General features: G+C 48.9%; 1 protein-coding gene across 10 annotated transcripts in view; it reads left to right on the forward strand.

The window, feature by feature from the left end:
• Positions 1-22,131, forward strand: part of SNX30 (sorting nexin family member 30) — a 117,104-nt gene that overhangs the window by 84,350 nt on the left and 10,623 nt on the right. For 6 of the 10 annotated variants that reach the window (XM_081527110.1, XM_081527086.1, XM_081527146.1 and 3 more), the window contains 3 exons: positions 4,779-4,865; positions 12,750-12,902; positions 15,861-22,032. In XM_081527110.1, the coding sequence (XP_081383236.1) occupies positions 4,779-4,865; positions 12,750-12,902; positions 15,861-15,920 (300 nt within the window). In that variant the 3' untranslated portion in view covers positions 15,921-22,032. Of the gene's footprint in view, positions 1-4,778; positions 4,866-12,749; positions 12,903-15,860; positions 22,033-22,131 lie in introns of those variants that run through there. The other 4 variants (XM_081527079.1, XM_081527118.1, XM_081527101.1 and 1 more) reach the window with 2 other exon arrangements.

Below are 22,131 nucleotides of genomic sequence, written 5' to 3' on the forward strand. Positions count from 1 at the left end.
CATCTCATCCTCTGTCGTCCCCTTCTCCTCCAGCCCTCAATCTGTCCCAGCATCAGGGTCTTTTCCAAAGAGTCAGCTCTTCGCATCAGGTGGCCAAAGTATTGGAGTTTCAGCTTCAACACCAGTCCTTCCAATGAACACCCAGGACTGATCTCCTTTGGGATGGACTGGTTGGATCTCCTTGCAGTCCAAGGGATTCTCAAGAGTCTTATCCAACACCACAGTTCAAAAGCATCAATTCTTCGGTGCTCAGCTTTATAGTCCAACCCTCACATCCATACATGACCACTGGAAAAACCATAGCCTTGACTAGATGGACCTTAGTTGACAAAGTAATGGCTCTGCTTTTTAATATGCTGTCTAGGTTGGTCATAACCTTCCTTTCAAGGAGTAAGCATCTTTTAATTTCATTGCTGCAGTCACCATCTGCAGTGATTTTGGAGCCCCAAAAAATAAAGTCTGTCACTGTTTCCATTGTTTCCCCATCTATTTGCCTTGAAGTGATGGGACCAGATGCCATGATCTTAGTTTTCTGAATGTTGAGCTTTAAGCCAACTTTTTCACTCTCCTCTTTCACTTTCATCAAGAGGCTCTTTAGTTCTTCTTCGCTTTCTGCCATAAGGGTGGTGTCATCTGCATATCTGAGGTTATTGATATTTCTCCTGGCAATCTTGATTCCAGTTTGTGCTTCTTCCAGCCCAGTGTTTCTCATGATGTACTCTGCATGTAAGTTAAATAAGCAGGGTGACAATATACAGCCTTGATGTACTCCTTTTCCTATTTGGAACCAGTCTGTTGTTCCATGTCCAGTTCTAACTGTTGCTTCCTGACCTGCATACAGGTTTCTCAACAGGCAGGTCAGGTGGTCTGGTATTCCCATCTCTTTCAAAATTTCCACAGTTTATTTTGATCCACACAGTCAGAGGCTTTGACATAGTCAATAAAGCAGAAATAAATGTTTTTCTGGAACTCTCTTGCTTTTTTGATGATCCAGTGGATGTTGGCAATTTGATCTTTTGTTCCTCTGCCTTTTCTAAAACCAGCTTGAGCATCTGGAAGTTCACAGTTTGCGTATTGCTGAAGCCTGGCTTGGAGAATTTTGAGCGTTACGTTACTAGCGTGTGAGATGAGTATAATTGTGCAGTAGTTTGAGCGTTCTTTGGCATTGCCTTTCTTTGGGATTAGAATGAAAACTGACCTTTTCCAGTCCTGTGGCCATTACTGAGTTTTCCAAATTTGCTGACATGTTGAGTGCAGCACTTTCACAGCATCATCTTTGAGGATTTGAAATAGCTCAACTGGAATTCCATCACCTCCGCTAGCTTTGTTCATAGAGTCACACCGAAATAGATATTTTTTTCCTTAATATTTCCTCAAATATCCAGTTAGTGTTCAACTTCCCCAGTTGTCTCAGACACTGTTTTTAGGCTTTTTCCAAAGTGGAATATAAATAAAATTCATACATTGCTTGATATAGTTCTTAAGTATTTTAAGAATCCCTCCCCCTCTATTTATTTTTCTTTGCAATTTATTTATTAAAGAAAGGAGGCATTTTTTCCCGCTCTGCATTTGAAAAGAGAAGTAGTGAAGTTCGAGATTACTGGGACCATTTTGAAATCATGATGAAATGCTCTACATTAAAAGTATAGATAGCGTTGAGAGAACTTTACTCCATGTCTCTAATTAAAAGTCTCCTTTCATCGAGGTCCTCCCTGGCCACCCAGTGTGCGAGTCGCCATCTCCCAACCCCTCAGTGCCCCACAGCTCCCTTTCCTGTTTTCGTTTGTCCTCCTGGACACCTAGCGCTACCTTCCAGACTCTTAGGTTGATTATAGTTTATCTGTGTATTATCTGCCTCCTCCCTGGAATGTAAGCTCCACAAAGGCAAGGGTTCTGTGTGTTTTGCTCTCTGCCATATCTCCAGCACTTGGGTAAATGAAGAACTGTTAAGGCAAGACAGAAATGGGGTGGGAATGGCCGTGCGGACCAGAGGCAGAAGGACACAGGGTGGAACGCATGTATCCCCATATCCACTAGCATCAGAGAACTCTGTCGATCTCTGTGAGAAGCTCAGAGGGTAAAGGTCTTTTGCACATCCCTCGGTGCTGGAGAAACTTTTCTGCAGATGCCAACCCAGGACGTTGAAGGCCCTTTCACTCCACTGTAGGCTCAGGCCCCCTCAACCAGAGGCCAGCGTGGCCAGGTCTGTTGGCGGGGCCCTATGCTGTTTCGGGAGGGAGGCCAGTCCCTTCAGACCACCGCCCGTGGTGTGCGAAAGTGCTCCCAGCAAGGACGGTAGTCTTCAGCAGTGTATCTTCATTCAGAACAGGTTTCCCAGCCGCAGCCCTGGCTGGATGGCACTCAGGCTGGGGAGCCATGCGCGCTCTGGAGTTCAGCAGAGAAGCCCGAGTGAGTCGCCGCTGTGCTCTCAGCCAGGTTGCTTCGTGGTGCCTCAGTGTTCTTGCCTGTTAAGTGGGGACGGCACCCTTTCACTTCCGCAAGGTCGTTGTGAGCTTTTGTGGTTGTCGTGAGTTTTTTTCTGCAGTCCAGTGAGGTAGGGGTGCTAGCCCAGAGCCCCTCTTCAGGCTTCAGGAGAAGGCTGCGTTCCGGTTGCTCCGGGCTTGCAGTGGCTGAGGAGAAGGCTGCGTTCCGGTTGCTCCGGGCTTGCAGTGGCTGAGGAGGTAGAGCCCTTACCTCTCCTCGGGGCCAGAGCAGGCCTGAGGAAGGAGGGGAGTGTGGCTGGATCTGTGGCCCCCTCATCTGCCTTGAGGGGAGGGAGAGGAGACGCATTGAGCTGAGTGGAGTTGAAGGACTCCTCTCACCATCGCTCCCTGCCTGAGGGCCTGGGCAACCTCACCAGAGAGACCTGAGACTCTCAGCAGAACTGAGGACAGGAAGTGTCCCTCACTGTGCTTACTGTGTTTTGAAGGCGTTTTAAGAGCGTTTCTAGCTTTGGCTGGGAATTTCTTGCCACACTGACGGGTGTGTCATTGGAACAACTCATCATTTGTGGAGCCCTGTTCCTAGCCTGGATATGCGTGCTTTCCCCAAAACCATGTGAGGCATCCTGTGAAGGGAGTACAAGGCAGAACCAGATTCCTCAACAACACCCCCCACCCCTGTCCTCCTGGCCCCCCAGGGAACCACATTTGTGTCCCCACGGAAAGCAGCTACTGCTGTTACCAGACCAGTAGATTTAGAATGCTTTCGGCTCTGAAATCTAGAAAGGAGCCCTGGTTTTTGTTCTTTTATGTTTACTTTATAGATTTGTTCCGTCCAGTACGACAGCTGCTTGCCATCAGTGGCTATTTCAGTTTAAACTCAAATTAGGGAAAATTAAATAAAGATTTAAATCCAGTTCCTCAGCCACATTTCAAGAAGTCAGTCGGCACGTGGGCCTAGCGGCCGATGTGCTAGTCCATGCAGGTTGAAGAACTTCTGGATCACAGCAGAAGGTTCTAGGCCCAGAGGCTGATGAGTGTGGGGAGGAGACCTCAGAGCACCTACGAGAAAGCTGAGAGGAAAACAATGAAAAGCAAAGCTATTGCAGAACTTACCTCACATTCTTCTTATGGTGAAACACTTCTCCAAGTAAATACTTGGGGGAAACTTGAGGTTCCCCATGTTGACGCCTTCCACGAGAAGGTTGTCCCCAGAGCGTGGTCAGTGACTCAGTCACTCATCACGTTTCAGCACGTTGTACGGACTGAGGGTGTCCACTGCAGTGGCCAAGGAATGGTCCCCTCCCACCAGACTCCATGCTCTGCTGGAGATTGTGAGATTAGAAACAGCAGTTTGCATCCTCTGTGTCAGTGGCAAAGAAAGTTCTTGTTACTCTTGGTTTGCCACCTGTGGTTCTACTAAAAGAAGAAAAAGAAACCCTTGGATGAAACATGCTTTTCTAGAAGGTTGACCATAAGCTTTTCTGTTCTACCTGCTGGGGTCTGAGTGGCAGAGACAGACGGAGGCGCCTAGGGCATAAGCTTAGGGAGTCACACTCAGGTGCCAGCCTTGTACTCGCATGGACCCAGGTCTGAGTGTCTCCTTATAGTTTGCATCCTGGGCACCTGGCTTGCCTCCCCCTAGTCCCGCCCAGACTGGCTCCTGCGCCCGTTCAGCGCTGGGTCTGGCAGTCTCCCCATGTGGTCACAGGGCTTCTGGCCTCGTCCATGGCTCCTTGAGCACAAGCAGCCTCATTCCACGTCCACACGTCTCCCGTAGACAGAACCCTCAGGTCCGAGCTGTGTCTCTTTGCTCTTCAAGTACCCGGCCCAGAGTGGAGGACAGATACGTGGCTAATAGTGGATCAATGAGCAAATCAGTCCACCAGGGGTCAACTCGATGAATTAAAGAGACAAGAACTCTCATGACTTAGACTTTCCATTAACAGTTCAGATAGCATCCCCCCTTGGGACCTGCCAGGCTCCTTGTCCCGGCACAGCTGAGGTTTCTGTGCACCAGGGCACTGAGGGTCCCCTCATCCGCATCCCTGTGGAATGGGCACCGCTCCCCCCACCCACCCTTCCCTAGGATTCTGTGACTTTGAGCATCAGGCTGAGTTACTGTGCTGGAAAGCTCCATCTCTGAGCATGGTTCTCCTCTCCCTCTTCCACCAGCTCTCTCCAGAGCCCATGTCAGCCACGACCAGAGAGTCCTGGGAACACAGAGCCCATGTTGGCCGTGGCCAGACCATCCTAGAAGCACGTGGCGGTGGTTTGGGCAGGTACGGGGTGCAGAAGCAATGACTTTGCTCACGCTTCCCTTTCTCCCGCCCACAGAGCGTGCTGAAGAAGAGGGACCAAGTGCAAGCCGAGTACGAAGCCAAACTGGAAGCTGTGGCTCTGAGGAAGGAAGAGCGGCCCAAGGTCAGGGGAGCCCCCCGGGGGCGGGCGGGCTGGGCCACCCCACAGGTGTGCCAGGTGAATTCATGTCCCTTGATCGGTATGACCAAAGGGACCAGTGCCAGCTGGATGGGGTTGGTGCTGTTCTTTCCCTCTTTTTGCTCCCTTTTATGTCCGATGTACATGGGGATTGAGCTTTTTCTTACTGTTTCTTGGGATTTTTTTTTTTTTTTGAGGTTTCCAGCTCTGCGATTCAGAGGCAGTTCCTATCTATGAAATGGGACTGAGGAGAAAGCAGAACAGTCTAGATCAGTGTTCTCAAAAGTGTGGTTTGTGGAATGGTCCACAAACGGTAACCCACCCAAAAGCACAGAAGCCAAGAGGTACACTGTTAACGTGCTGTGTGCTCAGCCGCCCTCTGCCTGCAGCTGCCGGTCCCACTGACTAGCTCCAAGCCGCTCCTCTGATTTTCTGGAACACGGTGCAGCCTGCTGAGCCCACATCTCCGTCTCATTTAAAAGCGTGACAAGGGATACTGTATTTAAAAATCTCACTCTTAACAATTTAGCTTCTAAATATAAGTACAGAAGTCACTTTTCTTGGCTAGGGATGGAAGGAGAGACAAGTTCTGCCACTAGCCCAGCTTAGAAGCTGAAAAGCCTGTGTTTAAAAGATGTCACTTAAATAGTTCTATCAGCCATCCTACCTACTCAGCACCCAATGCAAGCTCTCTCAGAGGCCAGTTTTGTCTTTTGGTAGATGTTCAGCCCAATTTGGGATGGCTCCTTTCCAAAGACAGGAACTAAAGGGTATGAGTAATAGGCCGAATTAAATGCTGACTGTGCGCTGGATTGCTGGCTGCCTGCGGGTCACACCCACCCGGGAGCAGAGGGAGCTGCTGTTTGTGACTCCCGAGTTCCACCCAGCTGAGCTGTGGGGCTCGGGCCTCATGCTCTACCCTTCATGCCGGCCTGGGTGACTTCTCTCCTCCCAGTGGGTGTTGAAACCTTCCTGCCGCTGTTGCTCTCACCTCCCTGGAGCATCACTTGCTCACCCATCTGACTCATGCTCTCGGCCGCAAGAGTTCTTCCAAGAAAGGGGGAGGCTTTCTTTCCAATCTGGAGGTTCCAAACATTCCCACACCCTTAGCACAGCCTGGGGGTGGGCCGCAGTGTCTCTCTTCCCTCTCGCTCATGGGATTCTGAACCACTCCAAAGTGAACTTGCTGCTCATATAGCAATGGTGATATTTAACAAAGCAGGGCCACCACCATGATGCACCAGTACATGTAATCAACAGTGGGGGCAGCTGAAATCCTGTCTCCAGTTTGAGGTCTGGGGCAGCCGCTGCTTTGGTGGACAGTGGAGGGCTTCGTTGGCAGCCTGTCCGGTCAACCACCGTTTGGTAGATGGAGCACAAGATTGGAATCAGATGGCCCTGGGTTTGAATCCCCACTCTGTCCCCCAGCTCGGACGAGTTTTGCTCACTAGCCTCTGTGGGATTCATCCATGTGATTGCTGTGAAGATGGGAGAATCAGTCGAGTGTCTGATGCAATAACAGATTCTCTGCTGGTGGGTCCTCTGTTGTCCAGACTGGCTCCCATTGCCTCTAGTAGGAATGCTGAATGAGAGCTTCGTTTTCTAGGTTTGTTGCCACGTTTTTTTTTAATTATTAAATTTTTTCTGAGTGCACTGTTGGGAACATTGTTTCCTTGTGTCCCAAAGTGTCCCCTGCTTCCCCACACCTCCCAGATGTCTATAACAACAGAGACAGCTGCTGTGGGAAATGAGTAGCTTAAGGTTTGGCTGTGTTCTGTTTAATGTCCTATGTTTGAGCTTCACTTTCTAGAGCTGCTGTTGGTGAGAAAAGAGCCAGGCTTTCAGGAAGCGGCTCAGGGCTGATGCTCCCCCAGGACTCAACAGGTTCTACTGTTGGTAACTGCCGTGGGAGCAAGACTGCTCACAGGTCCATCCCAGGGCTGCAGGCAAGGAAAGGACTCCCACCCGAAGATGGGGAGTTCTCACAGGGGATCTGGGGTCTGGGCTGGAAAACAGAAGATCTGAGGCAGTTGGGGGCTGACTTCCTTTTCAAGTGAAGTCTTGAAAGTTTGCTCTGAAGAGTGAAGCAAAGTTCATTTCATGTGAAGCCATGGAGAGATATTGAAAACTGACCACTTCTCAGGAACCCAGAAGAAGGAGTTGGCCTCTTGGGTCTCAGTGTCCCTCACTGGGATTTCGCAGGGGAGTGGATGTCTTTGGACAGAGGACTGAGCCCTGTGACTCCGGCTGTCGGGCAGGTGGACGGGTAGCCTGGTGGTTGCGGTTTCTTGGTGTGTGCTTTGCTGGGGGCAGGCAGTGATGAGGCCTCTGGAATGGAGGGAAAATGTTGGTATCATAGAATTTAAAGATTGCTTTGGTTTTAGGTGGAGGAAAGTCCGCAGACCCTGAGGTGGTTTATTCTCAGGCAAGTGGAGCTTTGATTGTGCAGACTCTGCTTCCTTATTTTAATTTTGATTTTAATTTGGAGAAATGAAAGGCACTGACCAGGGAGGGAGCTGGCTGCTTTTTGCTGCCTCTGTCAGCACTACGGAATCGGAGAATTTGCCTTTGCTTAGAAGCTATCAAAGAGACGCTATCAAAGCTATTAGTGGAAACAGAGGAGGGGCGAGGAATTGCATTTAAAACTGGGTGGGAAGCAGGCATACTCTAACGTGGACTCCTGTGAGGGTAAACCACGGGGGACCAGGCACATGTATTCTGCCTTTGACTCTTCAAATGCTTATATAGTCACATGTTGATTCAAAAAATTAAAAAAGAAGGGATGCCAAGAGAGAATGTTTTATGAAAAGTTAAAGTTAAAAGAGAAAGAGAGGGGCTGTTTCAGGCCCCAACCCACTGAAGCCTGGTACTGGATCCGGTGCCAGGTGAAGAGGCTGTTGGAAGTGGGTAGTGTCATCGTGGGCGGAGGCGTGTGGTGCGGACGTGGGTGGAGCAGAAGACAAGATGTACCGCTTCTCAGGGTGAGCGCAGGTGAGGAGGGGAAGGAGCGCTGGAGGTCGCTTGGACGAGCCTCTCAAAGGCCGTGGGCCTTTACAAATTCTTAGAACCACCAGAATAGTGAACATTCTGGAATGAGGGGGATGTGGCAGTGGTTAGCAAGAACTCCGGTTCTGAAATAGCAGAAACAGGGGGACTTCTGAATGTGGAGCTTCCGTAGGCCTGAGAGTTCTGCAGGAGTATCTGTTGTTTCCAGATGCCTTTGGTGAGTGAGGAGAGGCATGCCTGACTCCCAGTTCTCTCCACAGGAGCCGTGACCTCAGCCTGGTTTAGGAAGCCAGAGTAATCCACCACAGCAGGGCAGGACTCGGTCACCTCCATTGTTTAATTCCTACATCAGCCTTCTATCAGTGTGGTTCCCACTTTACAGATGAGCAGCCAGGGCTCAGGGGACTTATGTGACCCACCCACAAAAGCTCACACACGGTGGAGCTGGAATTGGAGCCCCGATATGTCTGGTTCCCAAGTGGGAGCCCTTTATCCCCACTGCGAGGGCTCCCAGCAACCTTTGCTTCATTGAGGGGGAGGCTTCCTGCTTTTGGAAGATGCGTGGCTGATGGCGGAGGGACTGGGGGGAGACCCGGGGCCTGCCTCTGACTCTTCAGCCTGTGTCTGCCCATCCATTCAGCCATCATGCACGTGAGCTCAGGGCTCCTCTCGCCTCTCTCTCCTCCGCTTTCCACAGATCTTGGGCGCTCACTTTTCCCTCCTCACCAGCCATTCTCTGAAGTTTGCTTCTTTTTATCTATTTTTTTTAAAGCGTTCTTACTGAATATTTGCCAAATTCAGTAGCCTCTTCTCAAACTTTACCCTGCCTCAGTGTTTTCTCAGCTTCTCTTCCATCTCACAGGTCACAAAGAAAGTGAAAATATTTGTATGGAACATTGGGATTAAAGACCAGATTGCTTGAAACTGGAGGTGGCCAGCTCTGACTTCCTAGGGGTCTGGGAGGGACCAGTATTGCTGTCATTTACACGGCACCAGTTATGGAGCTCTGACAGGTTTTCAGTTGGCAGCATGTGACTGAGAAGACAACTGTCTTGAATTGACTCTGCCCTTGGTCCTGGCACCTGTTCCCCAGCAGCCACGAGTCCCTTTCTTCCCCCAGTACTGGGGTCATGTCTGCCTTATGTAATCTTTGCAGACTTTATTAACCCACTGTCATCATGGGAGCAGATAATATGACGTCTCCAGCCTGCCTCTGAGAAGGAAACTTAGAGAGTTACATGTAGGGCCGAGCAATGCGTGATTCATGGAAAGAGCTCAGTGATACATTTCTCAGTGAATGCTGAGTGAATTCACATTCCCGCTCTGCTCTCTAACACAGACATATGCTTTATCTCATCCCGTGTTTCCCTTCTCCCTTCACTCCATAACTTATATCCTGTAATGGAACTTCTCATGAGAGATAGGGGAACCAATATGAAGAATGCAGCCTTGTCATCTCTTCAGAAATTTTGGTCTCATGAGGTCTTATCTGGGGCTTCCCAGGTGGCTCAGTGGTAAAGAATCCACCTGCCAATGCAGGAGCCACGGGAGATGCAGGTTTGATCCCTGGGTTGGGACGATTCCCTAGAGAAGGAAATAGCAACCCACTCCAGTATTCTTGCCAGGATAACCCCATGAACAGAGGAGCCTGGGGGAATACAATCCACAGGGTCATAAAAGAGTTGTACATGACTTAGCAACTAAAGAACGGCGAAGTCTTATCTGGAGACTGTTTTGTCCTTCTTGGTGGGTTGTGAACAGCAGCATCCAACCGTTAGCATCGGATATTTCCATCTCTAGCCCCTCCAGACAATACCTCTAACAGTACCTCAGTCAAAAAATCAGAACACTGAGATAAGAGGGAATGCTGGTTGTTGCTCATGGGTAAATTGAGACACCATCCAGAAAGAAACAAAAATGAGAGGAATACTAGCCCCAGCGGCCCTCCTCTCCATAAAGTTGGGCAGTTGAGTAGCTGGTTACTTCAGAGTACAGCTCACCTCTTAACACAAGATTCTTAACACAAGATTCCTGTTATTCTCTTCTTTCTAACTCCCACTCCCCCACCTCCTCCATCCTTGTGCTTCTATGGCTCTGCTCTCTCTGACTTATTTCCTGCTTCTGTGTCCAGGATTCTTAATAACTTTTGCCAACCCCTTTAGTAACCCTGTACATGTAGGCCCTTCCATGAGTTCTACTGTTTGTTCTCTGCCGGCCGGGGTTCTCTCTCTGTCTGTCTTTGGGGGTCTGTGGCCTGTGAGCTCTTCCTGAGGTGGGGCTGGGGTTGTCTCACCTCTCGTCACTTGCATGTAATGTCTGTCCCTCTGGAGTCACAGGTCCCCACTTCCACCATCTTTTTTTTTTTTTTTTTAATATTTATTTGTTTGGCTGGGTCTTAGTTGTAGCATGTGGGCTCTCTGCCAGGTCATGTGGGATGTTTTGTTGCAGTACGTGGGCTCTCTAGTTGTGAGGTGCAGGCTCAGTTGCTCCTCGGCATGTAGGATCTTAGTTCCTGGACCAGGGGTTGAACCCACGTCCTGCATTGCAAGGTGAATTCTTAGCCGCTGGAACACTAGGGAAGTCCTTCCATCACCTGTTAAGTGTTGCCTGAGTGGCATTCCTTCCCCTCCCCATCCATGTTGTCCTCACTCTCCAGCTCCTCCTAACAGTGTGCAGGTCACAGGCTCCAAGGGAAGTGAGAGCACTTGAACCGTCTCCCCTCTGTGTCCAGCCATGTTTATTTTCTTCCCACGTAGACTCTGGGTGACTTGAGACAAGATCTGCCTGCTGAGACCTAAGCACGTTCGTGTCCCCCCTGTGCCCCATGTGGAATATGTTGGGGAAATGATAAGCTAAAAACGTTTCTCACACTGAGGCTCGGGCAACCATACAATCCAGAGTTTTCATCCCCAGACCAGACCCAGGAATCTTTCCTAGGTGAGCACTCCCTGGAATCAGAGAGCCTACCCGCCTCTTCTCACTGTGCCTAGGAAGTCTTCCTTTCAGAGCCTGGCTTTCCTCCTTGCTGCAGCAGTTTTGTTAAGCAAACAGGATGTTGTTTCTGGACACTTTTCCCCAGATGCTATAATTAGCAGTGGTCGCAAGAGGAATAAGGGAAGTGGACTGTGCCTGCTGGGAGGGCGGGGAGGCCAGTCTGGAGCCTGGTTCGCTGGGTGCCTGCTGAGGCTGGTTCCCAGGATGTTTGCCAGGAATGCTCTGCAGACTTTGCAGACGCAAAGTCAAGGCAGTATTGTTTTTACTTCCATTTCCCTCAAGGCAGCCAACAGTAACAGGTGAATCAGCAGGGAAAGGCAAAAGTGACTTCGGTTCTGGCATCAGAAGATAAAAATCGAGTCCTTTTTAAAATTTCCTCCAGGAATTTAAGTGCTTTAGAGGACACTCATCCCAGCCCTTAAAAGTTCCTTGCTTGTTTTGTTTTGTTTTCCTGAATAACTTGCAGGATCTTAGTTCCCCAAGCAGGAATTGAATCTGAGCCCACAGCAGTGAAAGCACTGATCATCAGTGTCCTAATCACTGGACCACAAGGGAATTCCCCAAATTTCTTTTCTTTTCAGTTGCCCAGGATATCTGACTATAGCTTCTTCTCTCACTCATCCTCATCTCTCCCAGGATAGTTTCCATGCCAGGCAACACTTGAATTCCCTCGCCTGGGTGGCTCCCCTTCCCCTGCTCTTGTCTACTGCAGCCATGGCCAAGTGGTCTGGCTGGCAGGTGGCCAAGTGCCCTCAGGACTTTGGAAACCCTGAAGGAGTCAACTACCCCAGGCTTGGCCTTGTTTCTCGGCTCCTTGCCCACAAGGTCTGGGTATAAAACTTCCCTGGTTGGTAGAGATTGACCTTGATGATTATATTCGGGATCAGAGGCCCCAGCACACAAAATGTACCAGGCCTCACTTGTTTTGGGAAAGCATTTGGTAGGTGACTGTGTGACCCAGCTTTGGGCAGGTTGACTCCCTGCCCCCAACCCCCTGGCCACCATCAAAGTCCAGTGAAGCCTCTTGAGTTAGGAGAGAAGCCAGCTTTGTGTTTTGGGTACCAGGATTACCATTTCCCATTACTTTCTTATAATATTGGGTGTTTTCTTTCTGACTGTGTAGAGTGGATGAAACTCACCGAAGCAAAGTGAAAGTTGTGAAATTCAGGCAACCTAGTTCTATTTTGAGAAAGTCTTCTAAACTTAAGAAAAACTAGAGCTAGCCTGCTGTATAATTCTTCTTTGAATCTCATGGTTTATGGCATGCATGAACAACTTGCCTTCCATTTCCCCAGAATTACCCAATTTTAACTCTTTATTTTTGATTATCTGCTGTCTGAGAGTGCATGGATAAGTCTCCAGCTGATTTGTAAAGTGGGCCAGTGGTCTTCTTATTACAATGAATTCTCTGGTTAATGAGAAATGTCACTGGGACAGTTCATGTGATGTGGAAACACTGCTTTTCTGCTTTCAGTATGGGGCATAGGAGACTAGCAGGGCAGTACCAAACACTGCTGTACGCTTGCAAAACCTGCAGGCACTTTCACTTACAGACGGGTAACTCCTAAAAGGAACCGAAGACAGATGACTCTGAATCACAGTGTCTCTTCTCCTGTTTGTGAACAGGCAGGTGTTTCCCCCGTGAGTCACTGTTGAGCTTGGATGGGTTTGAAAATTTGGGTCAGGGATGGCACTTTTCAGAATTCCTTCTTTCACTTGGAAACCCTGGGCTATGCCTGCACCTCCAGAGGAGGGCGTGTGTTCGTGGCATTTTAAGGCAGTAATCTGGCCTCTCACAAACATATGAGCACAGGGGCATGGAGTCCTTGTTATACATACAGAGCTCTGATGTACGCATTCTCTTCCCAGGTTCCAGCAGATGTGGAGAAATGTCAGGATCGGATGGAGTGTTTCAATGCTGATCTGAAAGCTGACATGGAGAGGTGGCAGAACAACAAGAGACAGGACTTCCGGCAGCTGCTCATGGGAATGGCCGACAAGAACATCCAGTATTACGAGAAGGTAATGAGCTGCTGATAAGACGACTGTCCTCCCCTTCATAGCCGGAGCCTCTGGTCAGGGCCTGCCAGAAGCCCGGGAGGATCCTGCCAGGCCCATCTCCTTCCCTTGATTTACGTGTTCAGTCTTAGTGAAGCCCATGTGTCCTCGCCCCGCTCTGCTAGATGTGGTGCTGGTTTGGAACCGGGGGCCCCCTCAGGTGCCCACAGGGGTTCCAATAGCACCCCTGGCTGAGGACACTGTGGTTTCACCCTCCAAGTCCTCTCGTTCTTCTAGCAGCTGCTTCCCAGTCAGGCCTGTAGTGCACGGATGCCCCCAGCTGATGGAGGCTTTGGGGCCCTGTCAGGCTGCTCTGTGGTTCTGTACCCAAGGGTTCTTTGCATTTATTCTGCTATGGATCCCTTTGGTCATCTGGTGAAGCCTAGAGACTCCTTCTTAGAATACTGTTTGTTTTTTAAAATAGAGTTTAAAATACTGTTTTTAAATACCTAATACAAAGGGATATAGGATTACAAAGGAAAACTATTAACACTAAAAAACAGGTTTTTTTCATGAGTCCCTTGATCTGTGGACTTCAAGTTAAGCACCCCCAACACACACACACAGGCACGCACGCACACACGCTTGACTGTCTTCAAGCTACAGCCGAATATCCTCAGTCAATGTTTGCCTCTAGCACATCCAACTCTAGAGTTTGGTTGCTAATGAATCCTGCTGCTGCTGCTGCTGCTAAGTCGCTTCAGTCGTGTCCGACTCTGTGCGACCCCATAGACAGCAGCCCACCAGGCTCCCCCGTCCCTGGGATTCTCCAGCCAAGAACACTGGAGTGGGTTGCCATTTCCTTCTCCAATGCATGAAAGTGAAAAGTGAAAGTGAAGTCGCTCAGTCGTGTCCGACTCTGAGCGACCCCATGGACTGCAGCCTATCAGGCTCCTAGTATTTCTTAAAAGCTTAATGAAGATGAAGAATGGCCCGATCATAATTCAACAAGTAACCTGTAGACTTGAAATCAAGCTGGACAAGCATTAACTCAGCTACTCCCACCACAATTCTAGAAACACATCCTCGGCCCAAACTGGAGGAATCCATCTCCTTCAAAAACATTGACGGTCTGGCCACTGCCCAGAGGCAGTGTGTCTGCATCTTAATTTGGAGGAGGGTTAAGGGAAAGAGTCGTGGAATAGCCCTTACCTGCCAGGTCTGAGGATGGACTGTTTCAGGGGAAAGGGGGAGGGGCCGTCCTCCTTTTCTCGGTACCTTTCTCCCGGATGCTTGCTGTGCATCTGAGTTGACACTGGGCTGGATGCTTTGCATATGTCAGCTTGTTAAATTTAAACTTAACCTTCACCATAACACTGTGAAGTGGGTTTTAGAAGCTCTCAATTTAAAGCTGAAGACATGGAGGCTCAGCAAGGTTTTAAGACTCTGCCCAAGGTCACACAGCTTGTGAATGACTGAACTATAGTCAGTCTTGGCTCCACTGGGTCCACAGGTCTGAGAATTCCCACACACTGTCAGTGAGGGGGACAGTCCTGCCTGCCCACCAGTGGAAAGATCATTCCAGGTGCAGCCAAGGCTTCATTCCTCTGCTGACTGGGCCTTTGTTTCTTCATCTGTAAAATGGGAGTGATCCTTCACTGAATGATGGTGAAGAAACAATGAAATGATGCCTGAGCACCTGGAATGTGCCTGGCATGTGGTAGATACGCAGTGAATGGGGCTTCCATCCTTCCCTCCCTCCCACCCTCACTGTCCCCCACCTTCCCACTGCACCTGGGCCGACTCAGCTGATGTCCCCTCCTCTTCTTGGTGATTAATTCCAGTGTTCCCAGGGCCCAGATCTCAAACCCAGGGCCTTTATCTGTATCCTCCCACTATACCACAAACAGGGCCCCTGCCCTGAGGCCTCGTCTTGGCCAGTCTGAGGACATAACTTTTAACCTGAATTGCAGAAACAAAGAACAAGTATTCCAGGCAAAGGGAGCAACATATGTAAGGGTCCCGGGGTGGGAAATAGCTTGAGCATTTGGCCAGTAGTTCACTTGGTAAAGAAAGCTCGTAGTTAGTTGGTTCAGTTGTATTGTTTGAATTTTTTTTACAGTGAAAATGTTTCCATGTAACAGTTGTATAATAAAATGTGTCTTTAAAATGCTAAAAAAGGAAGAAAGCAAGCAGGCAAGCTGGTATGGCCTTGGTCCCCATCACCGACATAGAACCTTCCAGATGAGAGATGATGGCAGAGGTAGAGAGCGGGACCCAGGATGCCACGGACCTCGCACTGGGTCTCTCTCTGACAGCAAGTTCCTCGAGGCTCCCCAGACCTCCTTCTGTAGGGCAGGGTCTGAGTCCAGCTTTTTCTCCAACCTCAGAGTCAGCAAGGAAGGAAGCGGTGAGCCATTCACCACTCCCCTCCCCCGGCTTGCCCTAGGGATGTGTGTCTCCTCCCCCGCAGTGACTCAGCACTGAGTCCTGCTTCCCTGTGGTGCTGCCTGTCAGGAAGGCCTCTTATAGGTCTCCACCTCAGATCCGAGGTGGCTGAACGAGCGTGCCCCGAGTCACACGCCTGGCCCAAGATGGTTTCTCTCCTCCCACCCACACGTGGAGCAGTGTCTCTGCCCCGGATGGGAACCTGGGGCCTCACCAAGGGTTTGCAGCCTGCTTCTCTCTTCTGCTTTTGGAAGGGAGGGGATTTCTTTCAGTGAATACCTTTCCACTCACTGGGATGAGCTTTACAGATAGTTCATTTCGTAGAGACATTGCTGTCGTTCATAGAGATGGGGGAGGGGGATGCAGGCAAAACAAACATCTGTTGCCTCCCTTCTTTCTTCTAGCTCTGAATAACCCGTGTAGGGGCCATGAGACAGAGGGGGCCCAGCAGGACTGACCGCGGGAGGGTAGATCAAAGCTGACCCTGAAATCTGCATCTCCCGCTGATGCGCTGTGTGTGTGTTGTCATTCCAGTGCCTCATGGCGTGGGAGTCGATCATCCCGCTTCTGCAGGAGAAGCAAGAGGCCAAGTAAGCTCCTCCTCGGGACCAAGACTCTCCTACCTACGCAGGGCCTGGCACCCACCCCGGAATGTCCCTGCGGTGCCAGACATGCGGCACGGAGAAAACAACCACAGCAGCATCTCTCCTCTCTGTATACCCTCGCCCCGCCCCCCGCCTTTGTCCGACAGTTGTTTTCCATGAGTATTTATTCCTTGGTGGAGTCCGTAAAGGGCTGTCATCATCTCTCGGCGGAAGAAGCGTGCCTCCGTGGTGTGAAGGAACCTGCTCGGTGGGACACTACGAAGATTTGAAACTGAGGGACGCATCAGCCCTCAGCTGACATTCTGACATCTCATTACAGTCCCCTCTCTGAGGACAGCAGAGCTGCCTGCTGAAGAGAACCGGATCCTGCTTCGCAAGGCCACGAGGAAGGCATGAACAGGAGGCAGCGCTGCTGGCTTCCTGTGAATGCCCGGCAGCTCTGACATTGGCCTCCATGGGCCTTGGCTCGTCTCGGCCTGGAAGGTGGTGTCGGTGCCTCCAGGAAAAGTCCTTAATGTACAATGGCCTGCGTGGCTCTCAGTGTGGCCTGCTCCCTGCCCATCATGACTGACACCTATGTTACAGTTTCCGGTTGGTGTAGGACCATTTAAATCGGTGTCTTGGTGCATCCATGCTAGAGCCAGCCAGCCAGCATCCTTGTCCTTATGCCGATGCCTTGGGAAGTGAACGGAGCAATGTTCCCCAAACTCGTTTCTGACACTAAAATGTAGTAGATTAGGAACTGTTTTGTGTAAAATGAAAAAAAGGGTTCATTTTTCTCTGTGACGTTCTTCACCATTCTTTTGCTTGGTAAATGTCATCAGGGTAGAGAGACAGGCCTGATAGGGGTCATCTGTTGTCTTGAAGTCGGAACAACGCTGAGTTGTTGAGAGCTGTTGAGGTCGGCGGGTGTATACCAAGCCCCACCGCCCATGTCCGCTTTGTGCAATTTGCCTGTACCTCACCAAAAATTACTAGTTTTAATGTTTCCTCCTGTGCCCACGAATCTTTTGGGCAACCTTTGGGGGAGAGGCTGGCGTGTTCTTAGGATACAGTCAAGGTTTGTAAACTCTAGTGTGAATGAATGCTCTACATGAAGTGCTTCAACTTTACTGTCTCCCAGTCAGAAAGAAGAGCCTGCATCCAGATGGGCCTCGAAGATGACGCGTGACAGCAAACTCTTTGCTTGTAGTTAAGCTCACATCTCCTCCCGGCTCCATTTGAAGCCTTCATTTCAGCCTCTTAGCAGGTTTCCTTTTCAAGTGTGTCAACACAAAATAGACAAAAAGGCTCTCTTCCTCCAGCTTATTTTCTTTCCCCTCTTGAAGTGAAACTACCTATGTCATGTTTGTGTTCTTTCATCTGTGGCTCATCTCTATAAAATTACAAATCTGAGCCTCAAATAAGCGGTAGTATTATTTTTTTTGTTGTTTTTTTGTTTTTTTTTTTAATGAAACAGCTGTGCTGAGACACTGCTGTGTTTGCAAGTGAACCTGCAAATACTGGTCAGCATGCAACCTCCTGAGGTCACTGCATCCTGCTTCCAGCTGCAGGGTTGATCTTGGGGCAACCATGGCTGTGAAGCTGGTGGGGCAGCCATTGGACAGCCCAGAAGAGTTTGGTTCTGTTTTCATCGTGTTTGAAAAAGTCATGGTTTAAGTGATAACTTGTGTGTCAGTTGGTACTTTCATGCACTGCTAGACCCCGTTCGTGCCATTCTAAAATCCTTTGCTGTGAATCTTCCGGTTGGTACAATTAGAGATGATTCAGTGGAGAAAAAGGGTAAGAACAGTTCATTGACCCTGAGTGGTGATTCAGTGTTTCATTCTACCTCTAAACCATCCTGTTGGTGTGGCTGTGGTGGTACGGGTCCAGCCTGACAGCTTGCTGGTAGAATCGGGGCGTGTATCTGATAGTGAGTTGATGGCCTTCTATGGATATTTGTCAGAAGGCACTAGACTTTCCCAGAGGTGAACATTCATCTTGGCAAACATGCAAAGTCTTACCTGGTAGAGTGTATGCTTTAAAAATGTCCGGCATGACGAAAGCTTGGAAAGAACTGTGGAAGGAGTTACAGGAAGACTGTAGTCTGCTGCTACTGGCCAGAGCCCAGGGACATTCCTGTGGGAGGTCAGCTGGGCAAGAAGGCAGCCGTTCAGAAGAACCCATCAGGTTCCTTGCTGGGACATATGGAAATGGGTGGGGTACACAGTCATCCTCTTACATGATTGGAGGCAGAAGACTGGTTCTGAAGCATTGCAGGCATCTTGGGCATTTGTCTTTCTCTGCTTGTTTGGTCCCTCAGTGAAGTGCCTGCACTTTAAGGCTCCAGGGAGAGCTGGAATGAGGCAAACCAACCTCCAGCGTGCCACTGTTAGCAGAGCTTGGAGGACCAGGGTACCTTGCAGCCTTCCTTGGAGGAGTGGTCTTTCCAGAAAATGAACCTTTGTCCCTTACTTCTGGCTGGCATCTGAGGAGGTGAGGAGGCTGGCCCAGAAGGCAAGGGATAGTAGGCAGTGGTGGAGGCTCTCCAGCCCTTCCCATCCCCATGGGTCCCACCACCGAAGGTCTGCAGCCCCAAGCATTCACCTCTTTATCTCCATCATCACAAAGGTGATTCCCCGTGAGAAGCGTAACCCAGAGACCTCTGTGCCAAAGACTGCCTCCTGGAGGGTTCGTCACCCTGTCTTTCATGGCTCCACAAAGTTGTGAATCACCAACTCCTGTCTTGTGTTTATTTTCCGGGAGATGTTTGCTTGAGAGTGTGTCTTAACGTTAGACATATGTGGACAGGTTGAAACTTGAGTACATGGCAGTGGAGTGGAAAGTCATCCCTGTCAATTGTCCCTGGGCTGGGGAAGTGGAAGGTTCCATTCACCTGGGTTAGAAGTTCGGGCTAGGGCAGAAGAGAGAACTCGTAGAAACGGAGCAATCTTAGAGATGCAGGTGAGGTTAAAGAGAGCAGTGGTGATCTATAGCATTTTCGGGACACTGCTCGTCCTTACCCCATGCTGGATTGCCAAGAAGGCTCTCAGCTACTGTGCTTAAAGCAAGGAACCTCTGCTCCTGCAAAGGCCAGGTTCGGGGTTGGGTTTTATCCTTTATTAAGACTTAACGATGATTCCTCAGATAAGTGCGATTGTGGACATGACTGGCTTGTATTTCACTGTGCTGCTCATTGAACCTGCCACGCACCTTTCTTTAGCTGAACTAACAAAAACCAGCACACCTCTGGGGATGGTGGTGAATGTAACCTAAGTGTGTCTTCATGCCAAATTTCAGCCACACCCAGAGTGTGTCCTACGTGTTGTTGACTTGAATGTGTTTTCTCGGTCGCCATCCACAAGGGAGGGAATAAAAGGCACACCTGGCCCTCACTGCTTGCGAGGCTGCCATTTGTGGTGGAACGCCGGGCAGTTCAGTCTAGAGAAGGGCACCTGCCACGCGGCTGTCTGCCCGTGGACTTGCTCTTGGAACAGTATCAGCCCAAGAGGCACTCGGAGTTTGTATGACTCGGCCCTGCCATTGACAGCATTGAAGTCGCAGGCACTTGATTCTGTTTCGACACCGTTCACTGAGTCTCATGAGAGTCCTTCTCTGCCCTATGTCCTGAGCTGGTGAGAGTGAAGGGAGAGAAAAGTCCAGACTAGCCCATCTTCTGAGCAGAAACAGCAGCCAGGGTGCAGCCCATTTTCAACCCATCCCGAGACCCAAACAGATGAGGCCAGTGTAGGTCTGTATGTGGTCAGGGTAGGGCACACCAGTCCTGGTCCCTGCCTTCTCACTCATGGCCTACTTTCAAGGTCTGTGGAAACGGGGTGATCTCATCATCAGGCTGGGGTAACACAAAATTATGTTGGGGATTTGGGTCTACCTTCTCCCTTTCCAGAGTCCTCAAGGAGCCACCAGGTGGAACACGCCTGCTTACCCCACTCACTGACTGTGGTCTCTCTTCCGACGGCATTTCTCTGCCACCCTCTGGGCCATACCTACAGATGGAACTGGGTGTGTTGGAGTTGTTCACCTCCTTGTGGTCTTGAATTCAGTGAATTTAAGGAACCTGATTTTTTCATCAGCCTACCCAGTAGGTGGTCAGGTTTTTAGGTTGAGGGTACCTGGTCTCCCCATGTTACACAGATCAGAGCAGGCACAGGGTTGTCTATGTTAGAAAAGCTTTGGGGGAGGGGTGTTACAGGGGGTGTGACTGTTCTCTCAATCAAATGTGTTTGAAATGTTCTCTGGGTATGACTGTCTAACCCTTTCTGTGTGGCAAAAAAAAAAAAATGTTATCCAGGTAGTTTTTACTACCATAGATAGCCTGTAAATAGTGCTTGGAAAAAATAACTCTAACAAAACAGTAAGATATTTGTCTCATTCATAAACATTGTGTATTTAGCACTTGAAAATCAACAAATCCAGACTTTTGGACATGCCACAGACTGTTAAAAGCCTAACTGTACTTTTTGAGAATTTGTCAACACCTACTAATATGCCTTATTCTTCAACTACTGTGTTTTAGATTCTGGGTAGAAAGGGTTTTTAGAGATGTAATCAGTTGTTCAGTTTAAACACTTGAGGCCTAACCTAGCCGTCTTCATTCCTCTTAAAGAAACAAGCCAGAAAGTGAGGTTCATAATTAGGGCTGCCTTTTGGGAAGAGAAAGCTAAGTATTGCTATTGCCAAATGATATTTTTTGATAATGTCAGGAAATACAGGGACCACAAAACCTTTTTTCATTGTTCTTGTTTTCAAGTGTGAAAGATGCATTTAGTGCCTTTTGGCACATTTTTTACTGTAGAGGATATTATGGTATCAGCATCGACAAATCACAGATACAAAGAACTCTATAGATGACGACAATAGTAAGGTTTACCCCGATTCTGTAGAACAGTTTTTTTAAAAGATACTGTGGGGGCCGCCGAGCAGCATATTTTACACAGACATTCTCCACAGGTTGAAATGCCAAAAAACAACGAACACATGGTGTTGACTCACATAATTTCGTCCTTTGTCATAAAGCTTTGACTATTAGTAAAGCCGGTGATTGGGTATCACACAATGCACCTCTCCAGGCAGCGTAGCCCTCTCACCTGGTGATCCTGGGCTCCCTGTAGGCCGCATGTGAGCAGGCAACCCCTGTCAACACCGCCGTGGGACAGGCTCGCTCACAGTCTCCGACCATCCCTCCAGTCACAGATGATGCTGGAAGGAGGGAAGGGCGATCGCTGCTTCCCCAGTGGGGAAGTGAGGAGGAGGTAGCACACTGCAAACAAAAATGTGACCCAGTGGGATGAAGTGAGGCCTGTGTCAGCTGGGCCCCTGTCAGATAACAAACCAGCAACTCCGAACAGTCAGCGCCATTGCCCTGGGCACCCCTGAGGTCTGGTCCTGTCTTGCAGTGCCCTGTCCTCTGCCCTCGTGTGCCTGTTCCCTGGATGTCTGTGTGTCGGGAATGTGTTCAGACATGAGGTACATCTGATATATTCCCATGAAATAAACTGCCAGCAAACTTTCTAACTTTTAACTGTTGGGGGGGAAAAAAACCAAACCTTTTTGCTTGGGTCATGTCCAAATTATCGACTGCTTATTATTTGAGAAATCACTCTTTACATTTAAAATTTTAAAAGAAAATCCTTGAGGTATTGATGAAGTCCTCCGTGTAAATGTCTTCTCTTCCATCCATGCTGCCATTAAGCCAAATCAAAAGCTGTGAAAAAAACCATGTGCTTGAGAATGTGTGTTGTAGATGAGAAAGTGATTTACAGATCAAAGTCTTTGTCTCATGAAGCTACCAAACTTTAAAAAGAATGTCACCTTTTTTTTGTTTGTTTATTATGGAACCCAGAGATTATAAAAAGAGAAAAAATTCTTGTTGCATTTTTGATGCTGGCATGAGGTTTTTGTCCACTTTTTTTTCATATCTGTGTAAAAAAAGAATTCTGTCCATTGTTTACTATGGGATTAGTATTACATTTCAAGGTAAAACAAATGAATTTGTATTGCTTGATAAAAACTATTAGCTTGTAAATTTTAAAAAGGTTTCTTTACCTCAATTAACTTAAAGTAATGGACCAATAAACCTATAAAAGATGCTTTCTTTACCTTGAGTCATGTTCCATTTGTACAGCTTTATAGTACAGAACATGCATGACTCTTAATCCTATTTTCTTATTTTCTCTAAGGAGGTATTCATTTATAGG

Source organism: Giraffa tippelskirchi, chromosome 1 (assembly GCF_054371585.1).
Source record: "Giraffa tippelskirchi isolate mGirTip1 chromosome 1, T2T-mGirTip1v1.2.pri, whole genome shotgun sequence".
Lineage (NCBI taxonomy): Eukaryota > Metazoa > Chordata > Mammalia > Artiodactyla > Giraffidae > Giraffa > Giraffa tippelskirchi.